This window comes from Ovis aries, chromosome 10 (genome assembly GCF_016772045.2).
Source record: "Ovis aries strain OAR_USU_Benz2616 breed Rambouillet chromosome 10, ARS-UI_Ramb_v3.0, whole genome shotgun sequence".
Classification (NCBI taxonomy): domain Eukaryota; kingdom Metazoa; phylum Chordata; class Mammalia; order Artiodactyla; family Bovidae; genus Ovis; species Ovis aries.
The window spans coordinates 35,710,983-35,723,603 of record NC_056063.1 but is presented as its reverse complement, the minus strand read 5'-3'; the positions used below and the strand labels follow the sequence as shown (position 1 = coordinate 35,723,603).

Genomic DNA, 12,621 nt, shown 5'->3' with positions numbered 1-12,621 from the left:
CTGAATTGGGAGTGTGGAGTCTTAGGCACTGGAACACCAGGGAAGTTCCTCTTTGGGTGCATGTTAAAGAATAATCTTTATCTTGACCCTTGAGCCTTTCAGGCTCTTACACGAGAAACAAAACTAATGAAAACCTACCGTTTATTGTAAATTGTCACATACATATTTTAAGAGTAGGCAAGGAAAGAACTAGCACCTGGGTAGTTAAAAAGGTTATCATGCCCTTTTAACATTTATTTGCAGGTCAACTTACTCCTGTACTCTTCATAATCAGGAGAATAATTCTAGTTAAATGTGGGAACAGAGTAGAGAAAAGGAAGGAACATATACGTATAGGCTAAAATATGGCCTGAAGTTCTGAAAAGACTCAGGAAACCCTAAGAGCCAAACCCAAATTGCTAGTGAAGTTCCAAAGGGTTGCTCTGAATATCCGAAGATTTGGATAACTTTGTCACTTTGTTTAGTGCTAAAATCAGTTTCTAAATATTTATGGCTGCTATTTAGTTACTCCTTTATTAATGACTTTATATAGTTATATTATTACCAGTATTAAACATGTTACTATGAAACCAAAAGTAGACTTTTTAGGCTTTGAGTTCCTGAATGACCCACCTCACCTGCTTGCTGAAGGGTAAAGAGAACTAACGTGAAGATACTCTCTCGGGTGATGGGTCTTTATCGTTCAAAGGAGAGGGATGTGGAAATAGAGGCATCTGTGTGTTTCCAGAGACGTCAACAGATGAACCGGCATAACAGGGCCAACGGACAGTACACTGGGCTAGAGAATATACAGTCGGCACACTTTGAACGACTGTTCAAAGAGTAGAGCAAACATGCAAATTATCTGATCTGAAGAGAGAATCATCCAAAACCAAAGAGGAAGGCAGGGACAGGATCAAACAGTTCACTTGAAAGTAATTTTAAATGTAACACTCGAAGCATTCTGTGATGTAAAGAAGGACAAATACTAAGAACCTAGAGGAAACAAACAGGTAACCTAAACATTTAGAGCGGAGGCTCATACCCTACACTGCAATCATGCTTCCTGCTGCACAAGGCCCCTGGAAATTATATGTGAAAACAGTGTCCATGCTTGGGAGAGGGTAGGTAACTCCTATATCCTCCTCCCTGGTTACAGCATAGTGTTCCCTTAGAACCATTCTGCCTGGCTCCACATTATAGCACCTCACTTGGTAAGTGTGAAGCAGGCACTACAAGGAGCTAAGCTTTTCACTTCAGCACAGGCAGGACTGCCAACTGGGTGAGCCATTGGGAAGTATCAGCTCTTCATGCTTCTTCCTCAGCAGCCACAGCTCAGGGGCGCCCATCCCAGCCCGGCACCCAGAGCAGGAACAGCCACAGAGAGGCTCCAGACCTGATCTTGGCCCCAGAACTCCCCAGGACCGTGGGTCTGAACAGAAGCAGAAACCCTATCAGGGACTTGCTTCTGATCTGAACTGGCCCTAATTCGGTCAGTTAGCAACAAATATAAACTGGAAAAGATTCCATCTTTAAAACACTAATAGTGTGATTTAATCTCTTGATATTTATACATTGCACACACTCAGAAACATAGAAACCAACTCATTTGTAATTTCTTATTATGCATAATCTTCTAATTGTGTACACCAACAAAAGAGAAACATGACTGATCTTACCAAACAGCGGAGAAGTTAAGCCCATCATACTTTGCTTAGGAATATCTACAACAGTTTGTAGAAAGAACATTGTGCTTTCCTACTTAAGGTTCATTCTGTCTAACTTTAAAAATGGTCTGCACTTCGGGCACAGAGCAACCCCCTGATGAAGACCTAGGAGGAAGACACCTGGAACTATGTTGTGTTAAAATTTAACTATGTTGTGTTAAAGTTTAATGTGACAGGAAACACTGAAGGTACACAACTTCTAGTATAGGACACACCAACCATACAGTATCAGTTGAGTTCAGTTCAGTTCAGTCGCTCAGTCGTGTCTGACTCTTTGCGACCCCATGAATCACAGCACACCAGGCCTCCTTGTCCATCACCAACTTCCGGAGTTCACCCAAACTCATGTCCATCGAGTCGGTGATGCCATCCAGCCCTCTGTCGTCCCCTTCTCCTTCTCCCCCCAATCCCTCCCAGCATCAGGGTCTTTCCCAATGAGTCAGCTCTTCCCATGAAGTGGCCAAAGTATTGGAATTTCAGCTTTAGCATCAGTCCTTCCAAAGAACACCCAGAACTGATCCCCTTTAGGATGGACTGGTTGGACCACACAGTATACATACAGACAAACTAAAGATCTTGTAAGACCGTATTTCTTAATGAACAGAAATCACAAATTTTATTCTGCAATACCCCCATGTTCATGAAACTTCTACAGATGTCAATGAAAAATGTCTATATACACCAGGCTATGCTTAAACATAGGATTTGCTGTTGTTGTTCAGTTGCCAAGTTGTGTCTGGCTCTTTGTGACCCCACAGACTGCAGCCCCCTGTCTACAGGATTTCCCAGACAAGAATACTGGAGTGGGTTGCCACTTTTCCTCCAGGGGTTCCATTAAGTATTATTTCTATATTGAAATTATTTATAATCTGAAACATTTAACAGTTTTTTTTAATGGAAAGCAGATTATTAAGAGAATATATTTGCTATTGTTTATGTTACCAAATATTTATTACTTTTTAAACTGTAACTTTTAAGTTCATATACTGTTATAATTGATGGCTTTGGATATGTTTGTGCACTGGTATAATTAATAAAGCTCCAAAACTTACAGTAGCAAAAGCATTAATTTGAACACATTATCTACCAGAACACATGCTTCATAGAATGAGAGTAAATAGTAATTTTTTACTTCCAGGTTCAGCTAAATAAACATAACTGCAAAATGACAGATTAAAAATGCTTCTGCTTTTATAATTTGTTTTCCTTCCTTTCTTGCCCCTCTGTCCCCACCTCCCCGAAAAGCACCTCCAAAGAGTTACAGTAGGATATAGAGATAGTGTCCATGAGGAAGGAAGGAAAGACAACTTCTCATTCATGCAGGACAAATAGCTTTGCCCAAAGCACAAACTACATCTAATCACAGGGTATAACTCTTGTCATCTCTCTTTCCATAATCTGGCCACTTACACACTTTGATTTCTGACTTCCATTTGGGTTTATTAACATCAAAGCTTTGTCATCACTTATCTGTTTCCAGACACATTTTTACCTGAGGCAATAAAGTATAAAAACTTTGCATTCTTGCTTTACTGTTGCAAAAAAGCTTTTGTCTTCATTAGGCTTACAGTGTTTCACGGTTATTAAACCTCTGTATGCTGCTATCACTTCACTGCCCTTGGCATAACCAGTTTTAAATGCACTATCATTAAATCCAAGGGACTGTGCACAAATACACCCCAATCCCAGCAGACGCCAATATATTCTTGTTCTACCTTGCTAAGATCTTACTAATGTCCTTTTCTTCCCTTCACAAAAATAATGACCACAAAGATAGTCAGACAACTTGAAGTAAAATAAAACAGTGCCAATTTAATTTTTCTAACTTTTTATTTTATATTGGAGTACAGCCAATTAATAATGCTGTGATAGTTTCAATGTGCCAATTTAATTTTTAAAATTGTTTAGAGCTCTTACAGCAAATTAAAATATTAATAGTTCCATCTCATAATTACATTATTTGAGTTTTAAAATATTCATTGATATGCAACAGAAAAGGAGTCCTGCATCTAGTAACACCTGCTGCTTTCCAAGTTAATATATTTCTGACTATTAGAACATGAAGATCCACACTCCTTGCTTTTATTTAAAATGTGTGACCATTTGTTTCAGTCAGGCTGTACTCACAAAATGAGTTCAAAATGTGAATTTAAATAGTATCAAAGAAAAACCACCTTTGATGTTCTATTACTATTTTAGAATTTAATTTTAAAATTTAAATGCCATAATGCAATATATTATCCACATTAAACTCATAATACCAAGCCTTCTTAAAAATAATGTTAGGTAATATTTTTTAGCTACAAGGGAAAATCACCAAAAGCAAGCCATCAGAAGTCCGTGGCCCCTGGGCCAAGCTCTCTTCTTCATGAGTGCGTGAACCCGTCTCTCCCGCCCTCCACAGCCTGCCTTTCCAGCAGTAGTCATTACTCTGACCCACCACCCAGTGTCCCTGATTTTACCTCCTGATTTTCCAGAGCAGTTCATCAGGTCTATAGCCAGCTGCTAGGTTAGCCACACCCTCCGCTTCCCCTCCCTGTTAGGATGAAGGAGGAAAACTTATTCTTCTCATAGCCTGACCTTTCTTCCTGGGCTTGAGCCTGGGCTCCAGGGGCTTTTTTCCTTCCTTAAATATGTCCACCTCTAATTCCCCCACAATCAGAGCTGTCCCAGGTTTTGCCTCCTAATTACATCACTCTCCCAGCAAGTGTTTCTTTTCATATTCTTTCAGCAACACTTCTAGAAAGAAGCATCTCTATCACCTGATGCAAAGAACTGACTCCTTGGAAAAGACCCTGATGCTGGGAAAGATTGAAGGCAGAAGGAGAAGGGGACGACAAAGGATGAGATGGTTGGATGGCATCACCGACTCGATGGACACGAGCTGAGTAAACTCCAGGAGTTGGTGATGGACAGGGAGGCCTGGAGCGCTGCAGTCCATGGGGTCGCAAAAGAGTCAGACACGACTGAGCGACTGAACTGAACTGATTTGCTTTCTTTGCTTCCTTACTTCAGTCTCTCCTCAACACACTCCAGTTAAACTGCCTCCAGTATTTCACTGAAATGCCTTTTTTCAAGGTCAGCAACAACTCCCCTATATCAGCATGCCCAAAGCTCAACAGTCTGTCTTCACTCTTTCAGTTGCAACAGACCTAGGAGATTTACAGATTCAAAGAGCTCTCTAGCAAAATCCCAATGACATTCTTTATGGAAATAGGAAAAGAAAAAAAATCCTAGAATTGCTATGGAACCACAGAAGACCCTGAAAAAGTCAAAGCAATCTTGAGGGAGATAAACACACCTGGAGGCATTACACTTCCTGATTTCAAAATCTATTACAACACTACAGTAATAAAACCAGAAGTGGCAGGTGCTGAAAAGTATGGTACTGGCATAAAAACAGGCATATAAACCACTGGAACAGAAAGAGATGTAAATTCACACATTTACAGTCAACTCATCTTCAATAAGAAAACGAAGAACATGAAACGGGGAAAGGACAGTCTCTTCAACAAACAGTGTTGGGAAAACTGGATGGCCACATGCAGAAGAGTAAATTGGGCCCTCATCCTGCACCTTATACAAAAATTAACTCAAAATGGGTTACAGACTTAAGTGTAAGAATCGAAAACTATGAGATGAAAACAGAGGGAAAGCTTCTTGACTTTGGTCTTGGCAATGATTTTTTTGGTATGACACCAAAAGCAGAGAATAAAAGCAAAAATTGTCAATACTACATCAAAGTAAAAAGCTTCTACACAGCAAAGGAAGCAATCAACCCATGGGAGGGGAAGAAATTATTTACAAACCACACATCTGATGAGTTAGTATTCAACATACAAAGGCAACTGAGGTCGACGGCAAAAACCACAACACCAAAGTCCTGATTAATCAAGCAAAGGACCTGATCAACATTTTTGAAAAGACAACCTACCTACAAAAGACCAACAGATATAAAAGGCAGTGCTCAAAATCACTAATTATCAGGGAAATGCAAATCAAAACCACAATGAGGTACTATCTCCCACCTGTCAGAATGGCTATTATCAAAATGACAGGAGATAAGCACTGGTGAGACTGTGAAGAAACGGGAACCCTCCTATACCATTACTGTAAACTGTGAGGCCACTGTGGAGAAAGTAAGGCGGTTCCTCAAAAAATGAACAATTTCACTTCTAAAGTCAGTATCTCTAATAGAAATCCGAGCTTCCAAGGTCACTGCTCGTTGTTCACAAGAGCCAAGGTATGAAAAGAACCCAAGTTTCCATCAACAGATAATGGATAAAGAAGATACTGATACATACCCATACCACAAGTTGACAAACACCCTTCAGCCTTTGGATAAGGAACCCTGCCAAGGATTACAGTATGGACGAACCTGGAGGGTATTAAGCTCAGTGAAATAAGCCAGATACAGACAGACAGATACTACACAGCTCACTTATCTGTGAAACTGAAATAGTAAAACTCATAGAACAAAGCGAATGGTGGTTGCCAGAGGCTGGGGGGATGGGGAGATGCTGGTCAAAGGGTATGAAGTGTCAGTTATGCAGGCTAAGTCCTGGATATCTAATGGAGAGCATGACAATACACATATTATACTGTACATAAATACTGTATCATGTGCTTCAGGTTTATTAGGAGGGTAGATCTAAGTGTTCTCACTACATACCCACACACAACAATGGTAACTTCGTGAGGTGATGGATGTTAATCAGCTTGACAGTGCTGACCATCTCACAGTGTATACAAGACATCAAGTGGTACACCTTAAATTTATACAATTTTTATGTCAACTACACCTCAATTAAAACTGAAGGATAATGCAAAAAGGCCCTTCCTGGAGTGCTGCTAATACCTCGGGAATGGGAGGAACTGCAATCTCACTGCCTCCTCTCTGGGCGTCACTTCCACTGGCCCCTGCCTAAGCCACAGGAACCGTGTGTGACTCTGCTTGAGCCTGTAACAATCTACCAGACTCCAGACGGGTGGGAGGCAGGGAGATCAAAGGTTGTAAGGAAATTTACCCTTCCAGTCCAGCTCCCATCTCCCTTTCTGTTTCTGTGCCCAGACTTATGTGCCTCTTATGCCAGCCACCGGCCCTCACCTGTGGAGCCCAAGCCAAACCCAGGTCCGTGGGATGCTGACTCTTTCAGAAACACTGACCATGTAAACCAAACCATTCTCTCCCTAAGAGGAAATGAGTCAGTTGTTAAGATACAGATCTTGTTGTATGTGAATCTTTAGTGTAATTAATAGTATACAAAAATGTGTGCCACACATTTAACATCAAAATAGTCTATTGATACAGTTGGGTTTAGTCTAGGTCAGGGTTATTTTCCAAATTTAAAAATAATTTAGGACTTCCCTGGTGGTCCAGTAGTTAAGAAGCCACCTGTCAATGCAGGGAACATGGGTTCTATCCCTAGTCTGGGAAGATTCTAGAAGCCTTGGAACAACTCAGCCCGTGCACCACAACCACTGAGCCTGTGCCCTAGAGCCAGGGACCCGCAACTACTGAAGCCCTCCTGTCCTAGAGCCAGGGCTCCTCAACAAGAAAAGTCACTGCAATGAGAAGCCCCTGCTCACCACAACTAGAGAAAGCCTGTGAGGAGCAACAAAGACCTAACACAGTCAAAACAAATTAATTTAAAAAATGTATTTGGCTTGAGGTTTACAAGTTGAAGGATCTCAATAATTGGAATGAAAATGCATTTTATTTTATTCTAAAATTAATTTTGATATTTTAATGTGATGGCTCCAGACAAAAGCTTGCTGTATAAAGACAGGTTTAAGTATTAACAACATGAATTAAAAATTAAATCTCATACACAGTAACAGGTGGAATATTCTGAGACAAAGGAATATCCATTACTGTCTCACAGATTTCATCAGCTCATTTACCAATTCAATAAATAATTAGCACACCTACTATGCACAAGACTCTTTACCAGGCCTTTGGGATTTGGCAGAAGGGCAAAGTTTCCTATGTACTTAGGTTTCCTACTGGGAACACGGCATATGTCTCTATAACCCTAAGTGTGTAACTGAATATACACATGACATTTAGTAACTCAGCTGAATATGAACATATTCTGGATACTGCTTGTCTATTATTTCTACAAAGGCTAATCAAACCAAAGTTAGGCAAGGTCACTTTGTTACAAAGTACAGTTCATTTATTCACTCTTTGGACAAACATTATGTAATGGTGAATGTTTTATGCACCAAGAATACAGAGATGAAAAAGATAAGAGGCTATCTTTCTAAGACAGACAAAAGAAACAATAAAACAATTTCAGGAAGCGATAAGTTCTATAAAAGAATAACAGATTAAATGTTAAGGAAAGCTTCCAAGAATTTATAAGTGCAAATAAACAATATCAAATGGAATCTGACACGTATGAATCTATAGAATAAGGAATTTGGATTTACATAGAATAGAAAACATTTATACAGTATTACGGACTAGATAGGGCTTCCCTGTTGGCTCAGACGGTAGAGAATCCGCCTGCAATGGCGGAAACCTGTGTTTGATCCCTGGGCTGGGAAGATCCCCTGGAGGAGGGCACAGCAACCCACTCCAGTATTCTTGCTTGGAGAATTCCATGGACAGAGGAGCCTGGCAGGCTACTACAGTCCATAGGATTGCAAAAAGTCGGATAGGACTGAGAGACTAAGCACAACAATGGACTCAATACACAATACTTTTACTTTAAGCATAGTGGACAAATTTTTCATTAAAAAGCAAACCCCAAAATCCTACTATGAAGTCAGGGAAACATATTCAGTATTACATATAACTTGAAAATTGTAAGGCCACAAAGTGTAAAAATTTAGAGGATAAATGAAATATTCAATCAACAAATCAGTTAGAACAAATAAAACGTAATTGTTGTCAACTTCGAACTGTAATGAATTTTTATTTTTTCTCCTCCCCTTTCTGGTTTTAGGCCTTATTACAAGCATATATAATATCAAAATGATTCAGACAAGTTCTACCCTAAGTCTGATCTTACATGTCACTAGAGATTTACTTAGTGATATGAAGATTTGTTTTCATCAGTTTTGGTTTATCAATATATTGTTTCTAGTTTGCAAAAACAAAATACACTAAAAATTAAAAACTTTTATATATTATTGAAATTCCTGCAGGAAGAAAATAATTTTGCCATTGCAACTCAAAAACTCTAGAGTTCCTGTTTTCCCCATGAGGTAACTATATATGTATATGGGGTGTGTATTTTTTTTTTAACATATCAAGGCTTACTAAGGACTTCTATCCTTTTAGAGCAGAATGGCTTGGAATAATAAAATAATTTTGTCTTCTCCCTTCTATCATGTCTTATCTCATTTTACTATACCAGAATCAAATACATCAATACTTTCAAAGAGAGTATTTCTAGAAACCTAGAACAGTTTTCAAATATACTAAAGTGTTTTGGAGGAAGCAGCTTACATAAATGTGACTGGTAGGATGACATGCTCTGGAGGATCTCTGAAAGAGGCAATAATATGTTGTTGCCCAGATGTCATCACTGGTACAGGATTCCTGTAGGAGTCCTCTGCTTCAGGCCACTTCACTTTCACCAAAGACCTACACTGGTACTTGTATCTGCTAACCAAAAACATTCTGAAGAGGAGTTTTGCTTTTACAAAAAAAAGGCAAAAATCGAAAGTAGCGCTCAGCCTTTTTCGGTGAACCGTCATAGGGGCAGTGTACATCCCAGGCAGCAAGAGTGGTCCTGCCAAGCTTCCTCCCTGGAACTGAACTCAGCATCTCAGCATCAGATGCCAGAGCTCAAACTGCGTCTGTGAACATCTGTGACTCAGCTCCATTTATTTCATGCATCCGTGAGCAAGATGTGTCTAAGGTAACTGCTCTTTGATTTTACACCATTCCAGCTTACAAAAGGTTTCAAAGGAATGCTCTACTTTTGGATAGTGGTGGGGAGTGAACCTGTATTATTTGCTGAAACAATTACATTTTACACAAGATTCTGCAAATTTATCTTTAAACTTCTTTCCAAGTCATCCACTAATTGAGCCATCACCAACTCTCTCCTGAATTACTGCAAGTTTCTGAACTCGCTTTCAATCCACTCCCTTCAAAAAAGTCTCCATACTCTTTTTCCAAAGGTGAAAGCCAAATCTGCAATAAGCATAATTCTTGATTTATGCATTAAATAACATGAGACAGTGGCAGGCTGAATAAGCACTCTAATTTCAAAGTGTTGTTGAGATATCTGTAACAATGGTATCAGAATAGGAAAATATCTGAGATCGCTACTGATGACAGTCAGCTATTGTTAATACTTCTTCAGCTAGTTGCCTACACTCACAATTTAAGAAAATGTTAAGTTTATAGGTCATCGAAAACAAAAATGTCATCTTTAGTATTTAAGTTCATGTACTAAGTTGCTTTAGTTGTGTCCAACTCTGTGACCCCAAGGACTGCAGCACTCCAGGCTTCTCTGTCCATGGAATTTTCCAGGTAAGAATACTGGAGGGGTTGTCATTTCCTTCTCCAGAAGATCTTCTGACCCTCGGATCAAACCCGTGTCTCCCGCACTGCGGGCAGATTCTTTAATGTCTGAGCCACCAGGGAAGCCCCAGACTCCCTGAATTCTAGGCCTGTATTCTCAGGGGAACATTCCTAACCATGAAGGTTAGGAATCTTCAGGATGGCTGCCTGCTGTCCTCTAGATAAAAACTTTTTTCTGACCTGATACCCCGCCACTGGTTCTGAACCTCATCTTCTACAGCCCAGGTCTTACCAATTCAATCCTTCTCTCCAGACCGCTGCAATGCTCACCCCCTTCTCCCTGCCCTGCAAACCCTGTTCATCCCACAGGCCACCACTTCAGGACAGCAGGCTTGTGTACCGGGCTTTTCCAGATGCCCCCAGAGCATCAGCATTTATCACCCCCTCACCCTAGATTAAAGTCCCCCCCTGCATTAAACTGTGAGCACTTGAAATGTGTCTTGAATTTCCAGTTCCTTGCATTCTGCCTGGCACAGAGGCAGCACTTCCAGAACTGTGGAAAGAAGGGAAATTCCATATCTGCTATTTCATGACCTCGAATTCAAGCCTGAATTCCTGACTAACCCTCACAATTGCAAGCACGGGTCACAATGGAAACCGGGAAAGTGCATAAGCAAATGGATATAAATTCACTATTTTTATTGGAGAAATCACTTAGTGTGATGACTAGAAATGAAGGACATCATGACTATTATTTTAAAACCATGTTAAGATTTACCACCTTGCCATACTAAGTAAAATAATTATATAATACATACTTCTGTGTCAAAAGCACATACAGCTCAGTAGTTCTAGACTGTGCACAAGTGACTCCAAAGTAGTGGTGGTGCTGCAGCTGGCAGAGCAGCAGCTGGGGCAGCAGAGAGATGGACAGGCCCCTTGTTCCAAGGACGGAGGAAACAGGCAGGTGAAGCTCGATGTCAGACTGTGACTCAGAGGGCTCTGAATAACAAAACTTAAAAATGTGGGTTTTATCCTAGGAGCATGAGGCACTAATGGTTTCTGAAGAAGGGTACAAGATGTGGTTAAACTGACACTCTTGGGAAGATTAACTAAACAGGATGAACTAAAGGGATGAAACAGAAGCAGAGAAACCAAAGATGAACAGTAAACGGAACTGCTTGACACAGGATTAACAAAAATGCTATAAAACGCTGTTAGATTCTTCCTCCTGGGATCAGAAATGGTATGAGGATGGGGGAAGAGTTATTGCACGTATTCACTTTGTGGCATTTTAATTTAATACAAGTAAAAATGCTGTCAATATTTAGTTTTAAGTCACAAGGCCAGCTTTCTTTCCTCTCTTGTTGAATCTTGACTGCTGAGTCTGTCAGAACTCAAGGCCGTTAGAAAGAAAAAATGTTGTCTAACCACAGAAAAAGATTACTGCTTTTAATTTTCAAAAGTATTCATACACAAACTTTACTCTCAAAGCTTCAAATGTTTTACGTGGAAAATTAATGCGGAACCAGGGAATATGAACTTTACTTTCAAATACCGCAGTTTTAGAAGAAACGTCTTTAGCTTGGTACTTCGAGCGCGTGGAAGCACACAGATTTATGACATGCAGCAATGTTCGTGACAGTTGACCACGAAACCAGGAATCATGAACCGACCGACTTTTAGGGCGCACGCTTTCATTATTAAAGAGTTCCTGCTGGCACAGCTCGACCACCTGGCGGTCTTGCGGAACGGGGAGGCCTGCACCGGACACGCCCCCACGTCCCCGCAGGTAGACGGCTGCCCCAGGGCCGCCCCAGACGCCCACTGCTCATCCCCACCCTCCGGCCGCCCGAGGGCTGAGGGGCGCGGCGGGGCTCCGGACTGGGCCCGTCCCGTACCTGAGCTAGGACGGTGAGGCTGCCCTGGGGCGCCACCACGTTCACGCGGCCGTGATACCACGCCGCTCCTGCTCCTGCCACGGCCACGCCGGCCACTGCCGCCGCCACGGGCCCGGGGCCCGGCCAGGCCCGCCGGCCGGCAGCGAAACCCCGCCGCAGCCTTTCGCCCCAGGCCGCCAGTCGCGCACCGCCCGCCGCCGCCATCTTTGCGGAAGCGCTCTGAGGCGGCGCTCGCGCCGCTTCTCACGGCGTCCCGAAAACTCGCGCCTGGCCGCGGTGTCGCGAGACCAAGGAAGTCTCCGCCCCGCCCCCGAGCCTGCGCACCTTGTTGTGGGCGGGGACGGGGGCGTGTCCGAGGTAGATTGGGCACGCCTCCGAGGCAAGGACAGGGCAAGGCGGGACGCGTGTGAGGGTCGTACGCGTCCGGGCAGAACCAGCCGGGCCTGGGGTCGCGAGTCGGGGATGGGAGGCTGTGGTCCGGCGCGGAGGCGGTGGTCGCAGTGAGACGGAGCCTCTTCCCGGTGGGCGT

At 42.1% G+C, this 12,621-nt stretch overlaps 1 protein-coding gene across 1 annotated transcript in view; it reads right to left on the bottom strand.

The window, feature by feature from the left end:
• Window positions 1-12,313, bottom strand: part of MICU2 (mitochondrial calcium uptake 2) — a 51,934-nt gene extending 39,621 nt beyond the window's left edge. Inside the window, exon 1 of the mRNA XM_015098183.3 lies at window positions 12,093-12,313. Within this exon, the coding sequence (XP_014953669.2) occupies window positions 12,093-12,296 (204 nt within the window). The 5' untranslated portion in view covers window positions 12,297-12,313. The remainder of the gene's footprint in view (window positions 1-12,092) is intronic.
• Window positions 12,314-12,621: the final 308 nt, after the last annotated feature.